We start from the raw sequence: 19,238 nt of genomic DNA on the forward strand, positions 1-19,238 counted from the left end.
GACTCTCCTGCGATGTCTAGACCACCTCAACTGAGTAAGGGTATGGAGAAAAGTCAACTTGCCGCCCACTCTGGCTCCATGACCTCCAAAACCGGTCTCTCTCTCTGACTCCATCTCTATCCTCGGCACTGTCAGTGGTACGGGTCAGCACTGAGGATAGGTTGGGAACCTCAGGTGCGGCGCAGATTAAGATGTCGGCACAGCATAAAAGAGCTCATTCAGAGCCAAGACAAAAGTCAGCGGCACCGAACGCTACTGCACCTAAGCTGTCCTCGGCACCGACTGCTCTACTGAAATAGCGTACGGCGCCGAGCCATGCCAAAACAGCACCGAGCTCGGCAGCGAAGAAGGCCCGTGCTGACAAACCACCTTCGACTGCTCCGGTGCTGGAACAAGCCTCAGCACCATCAACGCCCCCACTGTCGGCACCGCCACCACCCAAGCCGCATCGCCTTGCTCTGCTCCAAAGAATATGGACTTCCTTTTTACCCATTCACCTTCTAATTCTCTAATGGTAGACTCGGTGCGACACAAAAGTAAACAGCCTAACCTTAGAATGATCGCACAGGATAAGGACCACAAGGAAGTGGACATTATGGGCCGAAAAGTTTACTCTTCAGCCACATTACTCCTCAGGGCGGTGAACTATACTGCCGTGCTCGCAGACTACAAGCACACTAATTACTCCAAGCTCCAAGACCTCCTCCAGCACCTTCCGGAGCACAAAAGGTCAACCCTGCTCAATATTATGCAGGAAGGCCACACCATCTCCTGCACAGCCTTACAGTCCTCCATGGACCTGGAAGACACCGCAGCTCATATTATGGCCATGGCGATTGTGCTTCGCAGGATTTCTTGGTTACACGCATCTGGGGTACCTAAGGATCTACAGCAGAAGGTTGAGGACCTGCCTTTTGACCGGACCAACCTTTTTGCAGCTAAAACCGACGAGGTGTTGCATTTTATGAAGGACTCCCGTATGACTCTCAGAACCCTCAGAATGTACACTCCTCCATTCAAGAGAACTAGGTACCTGCCTTACCAATGCCCAAGAGAGTTGTTTAGACAACAACCCAAATACGATTTCCACCAGAAACAAAGAACTCAGCAGCAACTCAGTAGACCACAGTGGCAACAACAACAGCACATCACACCCCATCCGCCATCAAAACCCTGGCAGTTGTTATGGCCTCACTTTGACGTCAAGGCATCATAATATTCCCGTATCTGGACGATTGCCTCAGAAAAGGTGCGTCCTTCCACGAGACCAAGGCCATGACAGATACCACAGTAGCCCTTCAACTCAGCCTAGGGTTTCACATAAATTATGCAAAATCCACCCTACTCCCAGTGCAGAGACTAGAATTCATAGGTGTCCTCATCGACACGGTCACAGCGAGGGCTACACTTCCCGAGCACAGGTTCGCAACCATATGCGACCTTATCAGGGCAGTACAATCGGTGCCGACTGTCACAGTCCGCGACTGCCTCAAGATCCTCGGGCGCATGGCTTCCACGACCATCGTCGTCAACTTGGCCAGATTTCACGTGAGACCTCTCCAGTCCTGGCTCGTGACAGTTTACAAGCCTTCCAGAGGCCAACTTTCCAAGCCCTTTGCCATTCCACCATGCATCACTAACTCCCTACTTTGGTGGACTGTTCCTCAAAACATGTTACAGGGCGTTCCTTTCCAACGTCCACCTTCCACTCTCACAGTTATAACAAATGCCTCACTCATGGGATGGGGGGCCCACTTAGGCCACATCACGGCCCAGGGCAGATAGTCATTTATGAAGCAGACTTTCCATATCAACCTCCTCAAGTTACGGGCGGTCAGATATGCGTACCAACATTTCACAAAGTACATAGTTCACAAGTCTATTACCATCATGACGGACAATACCACCTGCATATATTACATCAACCGTCAAGGGGGTGCTCGATCCCTTTCCCTGTGTTCGGAAGCTATCAAGCTCTGGAACTGGTGCCTGTTACATGGGGTCACCCCTTTGGCCGTTTACCTTTCCGGAATACTGAACATCACAGCAGATGCACTAAGCTGTACGTTTCTGGACCAGCACGAATGGGAGCTCGACAGACGTGTCCTCACTCCGCTCTTCCTTCACTGGGGCCAACCAGACGTGGACCTCTTCACCACAAAAACCGACAGAAAGTGCCACCTTTACTGCTCCAGAGGAGCCCTAGGGAAACGTTCCCTCGGAGGCGCCTGCTCCATCACATGGGACGCCCCTCTCCTGTACGCGTTTCCCCACTTCCCGCTCCTACACAGAGTCCTCAACAATATCAGGACGGACCAGGCGCGGCTCATTTTAGTGGCACCTGCGTGGCCCAGACAAACGTGGTTTCCTTACCTTCTCAGGATGGCAGTGATGGACCCATACCCCTTTCCTCTTCAGCACAACCTTATGTCGCAGAACCATGGTTGGACTCTCCATCCAGATGTTACCAAGCTCCATCTCTGTGCCTGGCTCCTTCATGGCTGCAGGATGCCGAGGCTGCCTGCTCAGAACAGGCGAAGGACATTCTGATTAACAGTAGAAGACGTTCCACTAGAAGAGCTTACCTGTATAAATGGATTCGATTGTCTCACTGGTTTGCTCAAACGCATGTGACCCCACCACAGCTCGCTCCTTTGCCTACTCTACTGGACTATTTACTATCCCTAAAACAGTTGGTCCTAGCACTTAGCAGTATCAAGATCCACTCCGCCGCCATAGCTGCCTTTCACTATCCCACAGACGGCACTTCTTTTCTTGCTAACCCATTGACCAAACGCTTCTTTAAGGGGCTGCAAAATACCTTTCCTCCTGTCCGTCCACCAGTCCCCATCTGGGACTTAAACCACGTTCTAAAGAGCCTTACAAAACCGCCATTCGAACTTATAGCCACTTGCTCTTGGTCTCATTTGTCTATGAAAGTATCCTTCCTCGTTGCTATTACCTCCAGAAGGAGGGTGAGTGAGCTTGCGGCCTTGATGGCTGACCCTCCATTCACTGTATTTACAAAGGATAGGGTGATACTCTGACCCCACCCTAAGTTCCTCCATAAGGTACCCTCCCCCTTCCACATGAATGAACCCATACACTTACCTGCCTTCTTTCCGAAGCCTCACGTTGACCCAGTCCAGGCTGCATGGCATACTCTCGACGTCCAACGAGCCCTAGCCTTCTACGTTGATCACACGAAACCGTGGCGAGCCTCACCTAGACTTTTCATCTCTTATATATGCTGAGAGATCTAGGGGACAAGCAGTCTCATCTCAGAGCATTTCTAAATGGATTACTTCCTGCATTTGAACTTATGCCCTATGCTTACCTGGAACTGTCACAGCTCATTCCACCAGGGTGGTAGCTGCCACAACCACCTTCCTTCATAACGTTCCACTGCAAGACATTTGCAATGCTGCCACCTGGTCATCTGACCACTCTTTTGCACAACATTATGTTCTTTCCTCTTCCAGAGCATCCTCCATGGCAGTGGGACAGGCTGTATTGTCCACAATTACTACTACACGGCTCCAAACCCACCTCCGTGAGCCGACAACTGCTTTGTAGTCACCCAGAGGGGACCACTCGAAGGAGAAGAAAGAGTTACTCACCTTGTGCAGTAACGGTAGTTTTTCGAGATGTGTCACCGTGGGTGCTCCACTACCCTCCTTCCTTCCCTTGCTTGGAGCCTTATACTCTAGCGGGTAGAGAAGGAACGGAGGAGCCGCGCACATACGCTTTACAATTCCTACACCGCTAGAGGGCACCATTGCGCCTGCGCGGCATGGCAGAAACTGCTAGAAAAGTTGCCAGCGTGAGGACACACCAGCACCCAGAGTGGAGCACCCACGGGGACACATTTCGAAGAACCACCGTTACTGCACAAGATGAGTAACTCTTTCTTACTAATTAGTGATGGGTACTTCAGAATTACAGATTGAACCTCTCTAAGATGGGACTCTTTGGTCTAGCAACGTAGGTTGTTTGGCAAGACCTCAGATGTGCCTGGACAAGAGAGACCCAGAGGCGGGAAGTCTGGCAGCAAGGGGGCCTTGCTGGAGTGGTGGCAGCAGATAATAATGGAAAAGAAGACAGTCTGACACCCGTGAAACTTTTTTTTTTAAAGTGGACACTAAAAAAAGTAAAAAATACAAAGAATTTTTTTTATGTAACCCAGAGGTTGGGACTCCTAGTGTTTCAGTGGATCATCTAGCATTCCAAAATTAAGAAAATAAGCATTTAATTTCTCTACAGTGATACCCATTATCTTATGTGATGACTATGGGAGTGCCTTAAGTAGGTTTCCTTTTGTCAGAGAAATTTTCGTAAGTTGTTTAATCAATTTGAACTGCAGTATATCTCTAGGACCCCTGACATCCTTCAGTTTTCAATTCTGAAGGATTTATACTAACAAAGATACTAATACAAATAAGTAATATATCATCAAACTTCTGTGCTCGAGGATACCCATCTTTATTAAAAGTGCTAACAATGATCCTGGGAATTACATGTCTATGTCTTTTCAGTAGAAGAAATAATAGTTGAAAAAATCTGTAAATGATAAAACACCAAAAGGAGTATTGCTTAATAAGATAAGAATCCTGACACGCTCCTAAGGTTCTGCAATGGTAAAATGTTCATCTCTACCTATTTGAATTTTTAGGAAGACTCAGTAAAAAGTGGTCTTCCAGTACAGTGCCCTGCACTTAAGGCAAACTAAGTATGATCTAGACCAGTGGTTCTTAACTTATTTACCACTGTGGGCCACAGTGTGTAAGGTGGGCTGTATCCAGTACTACCTGTATGTCCCTGAGGATGTCACATGGGCCACAGCTCTGTGCTAATTGAGCTGTAAGTGGTCTGTGCGCGGCAGACTGAGAACCACTGATTTAGACATCCCTGACTGGTGTTAGTCTAACCTGCTCTTAAAAATTTCCAATAACAGATTCTACAACCTCCCTGGGCAATTTATTTCAGTGTTTAACTATCCTGACAGGAAGTTTTTCCTAATGTGCAACCAAACCTCCTGTGCTGCAATTTAAGAGCGTTGCTTCTTGTCCTGTCATCAGAGATTAAGGAGAATATTTTTTCTCCTTCCCCCCTGTAACACCATTTTAGATACTTGAAAGCAGTTATCATGTCCCCTCTAAGTCTTCTTTTGTACAGACTAAACAAACCCAATTTTTTCAAACTTCCCTCATTAATCATGCTTTCTAGATCTTAAATAATTTTTGTTGCTCTTCTCTAGACTTTTTCCAATTCATCCACATCTGAAATGTGGCACCCAGAACTTGACACAGTACGCCAGTTGAAGCCTATTCATTGTGGAGTGAGATAATTACTTCTTGTGTCATGCTTAGAACACTCCTGCTAATATCACCAAGAATATTTGCCTTTTTTGCAACAGTGCTACATTGTTAACTCATATTTATTTTGTGATGCGTTATGATCTTCAGATCCTTTTCTGCAGATCTCCTTCTTTGGTACTCCTTTCCCATTCTGTATATTTGCAACTGATTGTTCCTTCCTAAGTGGAGTATTTTGCATTTCTCCTTACTGAATTTTATCCTCTTTACTTCAGATAGTTACTCTAGTTTGTCAAGGTGATTTTGAATTATAATCCTATCCTCCAAAGCACTTGAAATCCCTCCCAGTTTGGTATCATCCACAAATTTTATGAATGTACTCTGTGCCACTGTCTAAAGCATGGATGAAGATATTGAAAAAGAACAGGACACAGAACTGAGCCTGGTGGGACCCTACTCAGTATGTGATGGTGAATGTGACTGTGAACCACTGATAACTATTTTCTAGGAATGGGTTTCCAGCCAGCTATGCACTCATCTTTCTCTCTCTTATTTTCTCTCCACTGCTCTATTATGTTTTAGGTACATGGCATTTTATCCAGTGACAAGTGCTGCTGCACTTGCCACAATCCCTAGGATAGTACTTCCAGTTTTAAATACTCCAACATGTACTCTTCTCCCTCTTACTAGGTTGTATTTCGCTGGTTTGTTAGTGAGAAGGTCAAATGAGACGTATCAAAGCCTTTATAAAGTCAAGATCTATCTGTTACTTTTCCAAATCCATCAGGCTTGTTACCCTGTCAAAGAAAGCTATTCAGATGATTTGACATGATTTGTCTAACCAATCTAATAGGTTGCAACTGATATAGGTGATGAGAAATGGCTTTTTGGTTACATCATGGCCCCATCTATTAGCAAGCTTACTTAAATGTCACTTTGCTTTACATGTCAATGGTGCTTGTTGGGGAAATAGATGAATTGATTGAAAGTTGAGCATTTTCATTCACTGGAATCTTGTAGAACAAACGTGTGTGTGTGTGTGTGTGTGTGTGTGTGTGTGTGTGTGTGTGTGCGTGTAAATAAGGGATGTTAAAATATGTTAATTATGTAAACGTGTAACCACAGAAATTCACATTGCTTACACCTTTACACAGTGTGTGGGTGGAGGGGGAGGGGGAGAGAAACAAGCAGGAGGTGGTATTCCTGGGGAGCCAGCTTTTAAGATGGCTCCCCACCTATCGTCCCCACTCCTTCGCATTGCTGCCTCTGTGGGAGGCAGTCCGGGGGAGAGGCGGGGGGAAGCAGGTGTGAGGTGGTTCCGCAGGAACTGGTACACATGGGGAGCTGGCTTAAAAGCTGGCTGCCCATGCACTTCTGACATGAGTTCCCAGTTGGACACTCCTACAAAATTCTCCCACATATTAGGGCAATCCTCTTATTTCTTTCCACTTCACCCCCTAACTAACTCCCAAGATAGCTTTTTTTGTTCCCAGGATTTCTGTGATCAGAATGAAGAAAGATGTCTCACATTTAGATTTTTTAAAATTAAAATTCAGGTGACGATCCTGTAAGCGTTTTCTTAGACATAAAAATACAACTATGAAATAGACTTATGGAATTATTTTACATAGGAGGTGACATTTTCCTTCTGGTAGTTAATGATGGAAGTTTTGCTATGTCTGTAAGGGTAGAAAAGAAAACAGGTGAACATCTTTAATCCCCCCGAAATAATCTAGAACACACAGGATGCAGTTCTGCTAAAGCTAAGAATTTTTAAGTCAATAACTCATAATAGTTTATCATTCGTAACATTAAATCTTTTGCCTTTGTGAGAAAATAGAAATATGTCTTGTCTTCTCATTTTTTTCTTGATAGAGGACAGTGTCTGTAATTGCAGTTGCTTCTGTATTTAAAAAAATGATATGCTGCTGTCTTTTTCTTATCCTGCAGCCTGCAATTATTGTAATTAAAGTAGTTTGTGTTATGTAACTTTAAAAAGGTGCTTTTGCGCTCCCAAATGTGAAATAAAGCTTTCTGGTTAATCACAGCTATGAAATACCAGTCTCACTTTACACTAGTTGTCGTTTAGCGATATCCTAGATTAAGGTTTGCTTGTTCTTATGCATATGTATGTAAATATATATTTAATATCAATATCATAAATATTTGTCTTCACAATATAAATATTTTGTCATTATCATGAACTTCATTGCATGTCTTTTTAAATATGGTTATTAATGAATACTCTGAAAATTGCCCCTTGTCAGCCGACGGTCAGGGCAGTGAGTCCCTTATGACCGGCTGAAGTTCTTTTAAATTGTGCTTGGTTCTGTTACAGCAACTGAAGGAGCCAGGTTAAAGCTTAAACAGTTACTGTTTATTGTTACAGGGTAAACTTAGTTGTTAAATGCTACTACCGTGTTACAGATAACACAGACACTACAAAGGACAGGACAGAAATTACACTAATAAGTCACTTACAGGTACCATGAAACCCTTTGGTTCTCTGAGCTCTTATTAAATGCATGCAAAATAGACACATAGCAGGTATAGATTCTTACCCCTGCGTTCCAGACGTGGCGTGGCCAGCGTCTTTCTCTCAATCCCTCGGGAAGAAGTAGGGCGAGGTTGGGCGTCCCACAGACCTCGGGAGACAATCAATACCTGCCAGCAGGTATAGAAGATTGGAGCTCAAATGGGGTGGGCTGCTGAACCTCTTTTATACCCCTTGGGTCATGTAGGCTTCTTCCTGGTTTCAAGTGGCCAATTAGGAAAAATGGCTTTGAACACCAAGTTTCCCACGAAGGGTGCAAAGCATAATTTACACCTGGGAAAATGCAGACAATGGGCACCTCTGGTATGTGATGGGTGAAGATTCCTCTCCTGGGACAGTGCAGGCGTGTCAATTACTGGTACTAGCCATCACGGCGACGGGAGGCCTCCCAGTCGTCAGCTAGCCCATTTACTGTCTGGTTTCTGTTTATGGTAGAGTCAGGGACAGGCAGCAAACCTGTGTTCCCAGGGCATCAAAGGCTGACTGCCTTTCTCTTGCTCTCTGGGGGGGGGGGGGGACGACAAGATGGGGCTCGTGGAAAAACAAGATGGGGTTTTTGTGTCTGGCTACACCCCTACAGATCCCTGTTTATGGGATGTGTAATTGTTTGTACCAAGAACACAGCTATCTAAAATGCAGTGCTGGTTAGAAACAGTTGAGATCCATCTTATGAATCTTACATGTTCAGACCTGAGGCAGTAAATGGGATATATAGTTTCCACCTGCCTTCAGTTCTTTTATAGTTCTGATGCCTTCATTTAGCAACCGTGCATCCATTATTTTGGGCAACTTCTGTCCCATTTTCCTGAGTTTTTTAAACTTTGTTTTAGACTAGAAGATCATACTGTTGTTAAATTCACTACTTGTCTTGGAGCTTTGCTTTGATGTGAGTTTACTATAGCTGCTGATCCGGTTTAGTCCTCCTTTATTGTATTGCTTTTCTTTTTTAACTGGCTGATCATGCAAAGTAAGTATCCAAAATTGCATTGTATGACAATACAATTTCTATGAAGGGTCACTGGATCTCTTGCTTCTTTATCTCGTGAGAAGAGAGACTGCAGCTGAATACTCTGTCACCTTGTGGAAGCCAGGTCTTTGTATCTTGAGCAGATTTTTTGTGTGTTTGAAACTTGCTTCAGTCCTGAGTCTTGGTAGAAGCAGAGACTCTGCAATAGTCTTTTAATCAAATTGCCTCGTCAAGGGTTTCCTTGGTTCTGACATCATTGGTCCAGCTGGGATCAGTTTATATTGAGGCATCTAATCCCTGCCAGCTACTTTGAAAATAAGTTAAAAATATGGTTCTTTTCAGAAGAGTTATGATCCATCATAGAAGATGTAATATGAATCTAACTACAGGTCTTTAGGGATAAGATCTTAAGATCTGAAGGCTCTTCAGAGAGTGTGTAACCTGGAATCATCTTCTGTGGCATGTCCTGAGGAACCTGTGGTAGTAAATCTAAGGGATGACCTTTAGGTCTGGAGGGAATGCCAGACCAATGTGTTAGCCAGATCTTCAGCCTTTCGGACTTTGTGCGAATGGTTTCTCGTCTGTCGTCTCTTCTTTTTTTTCTTCCCAGAAGTAGGGCTGTGTTTTTGGTACCAAGACTAGTGGGATCACATGGGATATATCTTGAGGTAAATCTGGCCAACTCTAGAATCAGATTTAACCCTTTAGCTCAAATGGACTTTGCCCACTTCTTTTACTTTTCTAAGGCCAAAGCAGCATCTGAAGGCCAGCTAAGTAGATTGTTTGACAGGAAAGTTGTCTTAGAACCTCATTTTGATGGCTGCCTATGCCTTGATAATGCTGTGTAATTTTATCTTGAGTCACGCTGAAGTGATTAGCCCTAGTGAACATTTAGTATCTTCTTTTTGAGTGGACAGATTTATTTAGTGGATATTTTTGGAGGTCTTAACTATCAGGTTATCAAAGTCTGCACCTCAACAGCTTCTGCAGGAACTTCTGTTCTGAATCCATGGAACACAAGAGCATTTGTATCAAACCCTTCTGTTTCCTTTTTCAGCACTGGGGTGGTATCATTTTGGTGGTATCATTTTCTTGCAGCCTAGGATGGTATCATTATGAATTGTTGGGTTCTAAAAGTCATCCAGAAGGGCTGTGTTATGCAGTGTAGTTCTGCTAGGTGCTGCCTCCTAATCCATCTTCCCTATATTTTTTAGGGATCTATTTTTGTGCTCTTAAGAGGTATATGTTACTTTGTTAGATTGGAAACAGTTGAACAAATGTATCTGGAGATTCAAGTATTATGTTGTGATGGGACTTGATTAGGCCATTCAGGGTATGTCTAGACTACATGGCTCTGTCGCCAGAGCCATGTAGATTAGTTTACTAGACATACCCAAATGAAGCGGCGATTTAAATAATTGCTGCTTCATTTAAATTAAAATGGCTGCCGCGCTGAGCCGATCAGCTGTTTTGTTGGCTTAGCACACTAGTCTGGATGCTCCGCGGTCGACATCAAAGGCATTTGTCGACCACCCCGTTATGCCTTGGATGAGGTTTACCGGAGCGGTCGATAAATGTCTTTGATGTCGACTGCGGAGTGTCCAGACTAGCGCGCTGAGCCGACAAACAGCTGATTGGCTCAGCACAGCAGCCATTTTAATTGAAATGAAGCGGCGATTATTTAAATCGCCGCTTCATTTGAGTATGTCTAGTAAACTAATCTACATGGCTCTGGTGACGGGGCCATGTAGTCTAGACATACCCTCAGTGTTCAAGCACAAATTGTCATAGTTCTATCAGAGTTGCAAGTGGACAGTATCTTTAGTACTGCGTAAGAAACATTCATAATTATAACGTGCTGTCTCTTAGACTCTCACCATGTGCTAAGGTTTTAACAAAATGTGAGGCAGTCAAGGCAATTCATTTTAGAAATTTAGGAATCTCATTGGTAGATGTAGTTGGATGATTGGTCAATTCAAACCCACTGCTATCAAGGAGTTTTAGTTTCTGAAAGTAGTCCTGTTTCAAGTCCTTGGCCTAAAGATGACCTTGAGGACTTTTTGGGCTATTATACTTCCAATAAATATACTAGAACTTCCAGCTATACCTTGAGTTCTGACATGTTTCCTTATACCAGGGGTTCTCAAACTTTGTGACCCCCCTCTAAGTTGCTCGTGACCCCCGGGTAGTCGGGACCCACAGCTTGAGAAACTGGCCTTATACAAAATCAAGAGTTATGTCAAATAAACGTAGTACTATAGCCATGTATCATTCTCAGCCTTTTGTGTCAGAGATTCATCTTGGTAACTGCTGCTTATGTTATCAAATCTACAAGACTGATTTTCGTCAGTTAGGGAAAAGGTTTCACTTGAGACTCTCCTATGGAAAGAGGAACAAGAAAAATTGTCCTTGAAGACAGCAGTGGCACAGGCTGTATTCTGGAAAAGGGAATCATCTGTTCATAATACATTTTGCTTTAAAAAAATAATGTGTATATATCCCCTTTTTGTTAAAGGGCAGAAAAGGATACTGGCATGTTGACAGATGGCTTTTTTATGATTGGAGTAATCATTTCTTTTTTGCATTTCTTAGATTTTTTTTTGTATGTTATAAGGAAGAGATAAGAGGAGACAAATTCACTTGCTTCTCATAGTTCTTATCTGGACTTTTCACTTCCGGTTTGTTGAACTCAAACAACCTTTTTTGAAATTTACAGTATTTCATCCTGAGTGCCCAGGTTGTCTGCCAGTGGCCAATAGGTTGCCTATTTTACTAACATTGATTTCTGGTATTTTGAGTGTTTTTTTTATTAAATATATCAACATTTTCTGTTTTAGAATACGCTAAGTGGTTTCTAGATCTGGGGGAGAAATTATTTTTCGGTTTACTCGCAGTTCAGAAAAAAGTTAAATTTACTGGAATCCAGAAATTGAAAAAAAATGGCAAATAAAAAAAGTGTTTTAGGTTAAATGAAACATGTTATATTTGACCTGAAATACATTTTTTTTGCATGGTGGTTATGGTGATGACCTCCTTTATAACTTCAACCTAGTGATTTAAAGCACTGACTTATGATGTGGGAGACTTGGAATCAATCTCCCGCTCTGCCTAGTGTGGAGAAGGAATTTGAATATAGTTCTTAATTGCATTGCACTATTGTGCCCTAGCTACTTGGCTATGGGTTATACTGTTATGGGTCTCTCATAATCTGCTGTCGAAGCTTTTGTACTTTTTCTATATAATTAAATAGTAATTGTAACAGAGACTTAAACTTGAACCTCCCACATCCTAGGTAATTACTATGAATAAGAATAAATAGTCATTGAGCCATAGGTAGGGATTGTATGAATAAGTGACTCCATAGCCTGGTAGTTAGGACACTCAGAGCATGGGAAACTCAATTTCAACAACTAGCAAGGGAAATGGAAATCTGGTTTCCAATATCTCAGCTGAGTGCTTTAACCAGTAGTCTGAAGTTTGAGGGAGGCTGTCACCTCCACTGCCACTGCCAATCCCTGAAAATATTTTTTCAGGTAACAAATATTGAGTGAATTTGTGTCAGATTCACAAATAGATTTGAGTCCATCAAAACTGCATTTTTGTTAAAATACTGCCCAGCTCTATGTATATTTTCTACTGCAGCATTGCAGATTCCTTTGTTCTTCAGCATTTTCCATTTTAGTGGCTTGAAATTAAAATTTAAGACCAATGGAAACAACTTTTGAACTGTTTATGAGAGTTCTCTGTACTACCCATTTCTAAATATTATCTTTTATTGCTATATTAACTTCATGGGTGCTAACAGGCATTTGTGGTTGTTGGTACTCTTTATTAGGAATGTCATTGTGTAGTCAAGTACCTGTACATGATTAACCAATTAGCCTAGGCTTATAGGTTAATCTTATTGACTTAGATGCAGGCTGCCCTCCCTTCCCCCCTGCCTCTGTTTCAAGCCAGCAAGAGGGAGGGGTCAGGAACCTGTCCCATGGGGAAGTGGCTTTTAAGCCTGTAGCTCACAAGCAATGGATCCTTGGAGCCACCTCCCCCAACATCCTCAGCGCTGCTGCCTCTGGTAGAGAAGCAGCAACGTGGAGGGTGAGGAGGATGCAGGCAGGAGCCAGTACATGCAGGAATCTGGCTTTCAAGCCAGCTCCCTGTGTGTATCTGCTCACACAAGCTGCTCCCTCCCTCCCTCTGTGCTGCTGCCTCTCTGTCTTTTAAGCTGGCTCTTCTCGTGTGCTGGCTTCATGGACTGGCTCCACCTACTACCCCGCTGCTGCCTCTCCTATAGAAGCAGCAGCGTAGGGTGGCAGGGGAGAGCTTCTCCGGAGGGGCGTTAGCGGGCTCCTCCGGCAGGGGGCTGCCAGCCCTGCCCCCAAGGTCTATCAAATAGTCATGTAACCGATAATATTTTATGTGGTTACATGACTATTCAATTCATTGCTATCTAACATCTCTACTCTATACACTCTGTTTCACAAGGGCAAAACAGTTTCATGTTCTTGCCCTATATTTATGCTGAAATTGTATTTTAAAACAATATTAACTCCCTGGTTAGACTGAGTCATATAAACTTGATGTTAAGAGGGTGTTGAGTTATTTAGAGAAGATAAAACTTTTTTGAAAATCAGTTATTCATAGGTTATGTATGTAGAGTAGAGTATACTCATATTTTCAGAATGTATTAGACTTTGTGTGTATACTTTTTCAGTTAGTTAGTGACCCTTTACTAGGGACGTTTAAAAGCTCATTCAGCGATCTCTAAAGTAGCTTTTGTGGCATGCTGATGGCTCTTCTGTTGCAAATATGTAGAAAACTGATGTTTGGAGTTGTATGGATTTACATGCACTACTCCTGTGATATGATATCTGATTTGGTACAGTGTTACAATAAGAGAGGTTTTGTAATCATTATTAAATAAATATTTTGCTCTCCTGCTTGGGGATTGCATAGCCACTTAATCTTTATTTGGATCTACAGTAATAGTTCTTGCAAGAAAAAGAGAGATTACTTACCAATAATGGTTTGAATATAATGCTTTTGGAGAGCCCACCTTCCTTCTCCACTTTTTGGAGCAGTTGTTCTGAGTCTTTCAGTTAGCCAAAAGGAGTTGGGACCATGCATACTTTTTGTAGTTTTATCGCCAAACATTTGTTTCTGTGAAGAAGTGGTCATACATACAGTACTGTTCTTCTGGGTATGGTGCAGGTACACAGAATTTTGACAGATGTGAATCTGCAGAAGCAACATAGTCAAGCAACAGTTGCTTACAAATAATCTTTTCCCCTGCTCTCTAATAAGTTAAGCATGAGCTGTTTAAATAAAAGTTCAGTAATATTTTTAGGGAGAAATTAAAACTAGGGGTGTTGAATGATTTAAAAAAAATCATGATTAATTGCAGGATTAAAAATTTAATTGCAATTAATTGTATTATTAATCACACTGTTAAAACAATAACAGAATACAATTTATTTAAATATTTTGGATGTTTTCTACCTTTTCAAGTACATTGATTTTTAATTGCAACCCCAAATATAAAGTGCACACTGCACACTTGTTTTGGTTACAAATATTTGCACTGTAAAAAACAAAATAAATAGTATTTTTCAAATTACCTACCATAAGTACTGTCATGCAGTTTCTTTATCATGAAAGTTGAGCTTACAAATGTAGAATTATGTACAAAAAACCCTGCACTTGAAAACAAAACCATGTAAAACTTTAGAGCCTGTAAGTCCACTCATTCTTATTTCTTGTTCAGCAAATCATTCGGACAAGTTTGTTTACATTTGTAGGTGATAATGCTACCTGATTGTTATTTACAATGTTATCTGAAAGTGAGAATAGGCATTCACATGGCACTGCTGTAGCTAGCATCATAGGATATTTACATGCATATTCACTAAAGATTCATGTTCCTTCATGTTTCAGCCACCATTCCAGAGGACATATGTCCATGCTTATGATGGGTTCTACTAGATAACAATGTGAACTGATACATGTTTATTTTCATCATCTGAATCAGATGCCACCAGCAGAAGGTAGATTTTTTTTTTCTCGGTGGTTGGGGTTTTCTAGTTTTGGCATCAGATTATTGCTTTTTTACAACTTCAGAAAGCATGCTCCATACCTTGTCCCTCTAAGAATTTGGAATGCACTTCAGATTCTTAAACCTTAGGTTGAGTGCTGTAATGATCTGTAAAAATCTCACATTGGTACCTTTGAATTTGTTAGATTTGCAGTGAAAGTGTTTTTAAAATGAACAATATACTGAGTCGTCATTCAAGAGTACTGTAACATGAAATCTATGGCAGAGTGTGGGTAAAACAGAGCAGGAGACATACAGTTCTCCCCTCAGAAGTTCAGTAACAAATTTAATTAAGAGGTTATTTTTTTAGCTAGCATCATCAGCATGGAAGTATGTCCTCTGGAATGGTGGCCAAAGCAAGAAAGGGCATATCTGGCATGTAAATACCTTGCAACTTCAGCTACGTTCTCACTTTCTGGTGACATTGTCAATAAAAAATCGGCAGCAGCATCTTGCATAAATGTAAACAACCTTGTTTGTCTTGGTAATTGGATTAACAAGAAGTAGTACTGAGCAGATTTGGATCTTTGAAGTTTTGTGATTTTTTTTTTTTTTTTTTAGTGCAGTTATGTAACAAACAATTTACAGCAAAACCTGTGTTATCCGGCAATCCCAGGGATTAGGGTGTGCCGGTAACCTAAACATTCTGGTTATCTGGGGGGGGGGGAGGGGAACACTCTGCGGGGCCTACAAGGGGGGCCATGAGAGCTGTGCGGGGGCTGGGATGTGGCCTGCTTGTGGGGGGGGGGGAAGGGATGTGGCCTGGTGAAGGGGGGTGGGAGGCGGAGATGGCGGGGTGGGAGGATCGGGGGGAGGCAGTGCTGGCCTGCCGGGGATTCCAGGAGCTGCGGGGGGAGCCGAGATGCTTGCTTTCTGCTGCTGTTCGCCCCTCCCCTAGGTACATGCTACACACTTGTCTGAGGAGCGGCCTGGCACTTAAAGGGCCAGTTTCCATTTTTGTTTTGTTTTATTTTGCTTTTCCTGGCGTAAGTAATTTGCCAGTTTCTACAGTTTTTCGGATGCTTAAGTTCCAGATAGCATAGGTTTTACTGAATATTTGTAAGTTGCACATTCACAGTAAAGAAATTGCACTACAGTACTTTATTATGTATTACTATATCATTTTTATAGTGTAAATATTTTAAAGAAAATATAATATAAAGTGAGGTTTGTACACTGTGTGTTGTGATTGAAATAAATATATTTGAAAAAGTAGTCTATTATTTAAAAGTGCAATTAAAACTGTGATTAATTGTGACTAATCTTTTTTGAGTTAATCACGAGTTAACTGCGATTAATTGACAGCCCTAATTAAAAATCTAAATCCATTTGCTATTCAGTTACAGGAAAAAATAGAAGTACTTCTACAGCATTAAACTGATTTGTTAATTGTTCATTTCCCCTAGAGCATATTATTGCTATAAAAATCAAAGATTGTTTGTTACTACCCTTCTATTGATTTCTCCAAACACAAAATTTAGGTCCTGATTTTGCAAACGGAGGGGCTTGTAGGTGGCCTCATGTCCTTAGATTGAAAACAGGAAAAGAGACAATTTTCTTTGGTATTTGCACAGTAGTAGCTAGCTATACTTGTGTTGGTCAGAAAATAAAGGAAAACAGAAATACTTTCTAGTTTTTCAGCCCATTTTAAAAGAGAAATCTACTATTTATTCAGTGTAATTCACTGAAAGTTCAGAATTGATTTCCTCTCAGTACATGAACTAATCACTTTACCCTGAGGCTGAAGTTTGTAATAAATAATATTAGTATAGTTTTCTGGAAATGGCCATCTTGATAAAATTATCATTTGTGATACCAGTAGTAAGGCAAGCCTGAGATGTGTAAATTAGTTAATATTCTGCCTGATTTATAGTACTTTTTAAACTACTGATTTATAGTAATAACCAAATGATAAATAAAATGTTCATTATGAATACAGTAATTCTAGTGGAAATACAAAAACTTCAAAACATAATGGAAAAGCTTTTTAATTCATTTCTTCTGTAATATTACAGTAGTAGATCTTTAATTTTTGGCAAGATAGTTTTATTTTAGTAATAGTAATTCAATAATAATTACTGTAACTAATAAAGAATATGCTGCTTCCCAATACAAACATTCTTATGGTTCTGCTGAACAAAGTGCGTGTTTAATATTTCACATGCATATAACTTCTATAGTCAACATTTGTTTTAATGTTTATATAATAAAATTACATTGTGTGTGTAATACATGGGTTACGTTGAAGATTAACAAGAACTTGGGTTATATTTTGCTTTCATATTTTTTAGAAATATAAAGAAAAAGACAAACACAAACAGAAATACAAGAAGCAACCTGAATCCTCACCATCTTTGGTTCCGTCTCTTACTGTAACTACAGAGAAAGTAAGTTAAGGATTCATTTTTCCTCCCCTCTAAGATTTAAGTTAAATTTTATTATTAAATTTACATTGTGAAACATGTTTTTAGTAACACAGTGTTGTAAACTCCGAAGTCTGCAGTATGAAGAATGTCTGAGCATTTTATAATTGCATAATGGTTATTATGTAATGGTTATAGCTGAGGTGTCCTACGTGCTAGCCATTAACCACATGTGGCTATTTGGCTATAGCGCCTATTGCTTCAGAATTAGCTCAACACCATGGGGCTATAGAGACTATAAAGAAGTTGTACTTGTGTGTGATAAAATTTGGTGAATTCAGAAATATTAAAAACAAGTAAATTTACCCTCTGTTGCTCAGGTCCTTAATAGGGACTCAGGGCAGAGGGCAGGGGGTTGTGGTAGGGATGCTAAAAAGGGGTTAATTAGGTACTGTATAACCATTAAAAATCTTAGCAGTTACATGCTGTGGGCTCTGCAATATAAAGCTTATACTGTAGATCCTGCAGTGCAGCCGGTTCCCCAGGAGAGGGGCCAGCTCCTGGCTGCCAGCCCCACTTCCGGGGAGCTAGCAGCACTGCATGCTCTGATAAACTTTCTACTGCAGAGCTTGCCGCACGGGGCAGGAGTTGGCTCCCCTGGAGCTGGTGGTGACAGAAGCAGTGGCAGTAGTGCGGAGTGGCAGCTGGCTCCCTGGGAGCAGATGTGTGCCTGCTGCCCCGTTCTTGGGGAGCTGGCAGCTGTCCTGTGCTGCTGCCTCTGATACAGAAGGAGCAATGTGAGGGGACGGGCAGTTGGCTCCTGCCTGTCACTCTGCTCTTGGGGAGTCGGCTGCCTCTGATAGAGGTGGCAGCATAGGACAGAAGCCGGCTTCCTGGGAGCAAGCGTGTATTTGCTCCCAACTCCACTCCAATGGAGCTGGTTGCTGCCCTGTGCTGCAGGCTCTGATGTAGAGCCAGCAGTGTCGGATAGAAGGTGGCTCGCCTCGAGAGTGAGACCGGGAGCCGACATATAACCGTTATGGTAATCAATAAGCTCATGTTTCTTAGTTAACCATTTACCGGTTACACTGTTAGATTCTTAGCATATGGGGTGCTGGAGTCAGGTTTGGGGGATCAGGAGGGGCCCTGGGCAGAGTTGTGTATGTGAGGGCGAAGGGCCCAAAAGCCCCCTCCCCCCATTTGTAACAGGGCTGTTTTTTCTTCACCTTCCTGTCCCTGTCAGGGAGCAAATGCAAAGTGTACAGTTTGTCTGCCCTCTGCGCTCCTCAGCCAGAGTGAGGAATACAGCAACTGTGCACTTTTGCTGCACTTCCTGATGAAGAGGAACAGCCATCACTGTTTTCATTCAGTGTATGATTCTGGGTGGGTGGGAGGCTTTGGGTTGGGGCGGTCCCTGACTGGTGAAGGAAGGCTTGACCATAGCCAGTCCCTTGCACTTGCCTGGAGATTTTGTCTGTTTTCTCTATATTTTTAGGAGAAGCAGTCCCATTCCAGGCACATCTCATTTTCCTGACGCAACCAAACCCTTGGATTACTTTAAGTCAGGGGTAGGGAACCTAAGGCCCGTGGACCAGGTGCAGCCCCTGGTTTGCCTGGATCTGGCTCCCAAGCTTAGGGCCCCTCCCAAGCACGGGGGAACCTGCGCTGGCATTCCAGCCCCCTATCTGCCCCCCACAGTCCTCAGTTGGGCTGGAACTAGGGATATTAGCTATTGGTTAATTGAATAGTCGACTAACCTCATGAATTTTTAATGGTTAGTTAACCATTCTATAGTCTCCAGGTGCGGGGCTGGCAGCCAGTCAATCCGGCCCCACTTCTGGGGAGCCCCCTGCTAGCCCGGGCAAGCAGCAGTGCAGAGTGCCAGGCAGGAGCCGGTCTGTGAGTGGAGCCAGTTTAAAAACTAGCTCCCCTCACAGATGCATGCCACTCC

General features: G+C 42.5%; 1 protein-coding gene across 8 annotated transcripts in view; it reads left to right on the forward strand.

The window, feature by feature from the left end:
- MLLT10 (MLLT10 histone lysine methyltransferase DOT1L cofactor) overlaps positions 1-19,238 on the forward strand; it is a 305,775-nt gene that overhangs the window by 151,540 nt on the left and 134,997 nt on the right. For all 8 annotated transcript variants that reach the window (XM_075922496.2, XM_075922495.2, XM_075922498.2 and 5 more), the window contains one exon: positions 17,216-17,311. In XM_075922496.2, coding sequence (XP_075778611.1) covers positions 17,216-17,311 — 96 coding nt within the window. The remainder of the gene's footprint in view (positions 1-17,215; positions 17,312-19,238) is intronic.

The sequence above is a fragment of the Pelodiscus sinensis genome, chromosome 2 (genome assembly GCF_052426305.1).
Source record: "Pelodiscus sinensis isolate ZL-2025 chromosome 2, ASM5242630v1, whole genome shotgun sequence".
Lineage (NCBI taxonomy): Eukaryota > Metazoa > Chordata > Testudines > Trionychidae > Pelodiscus > Pelodiscus sinensis.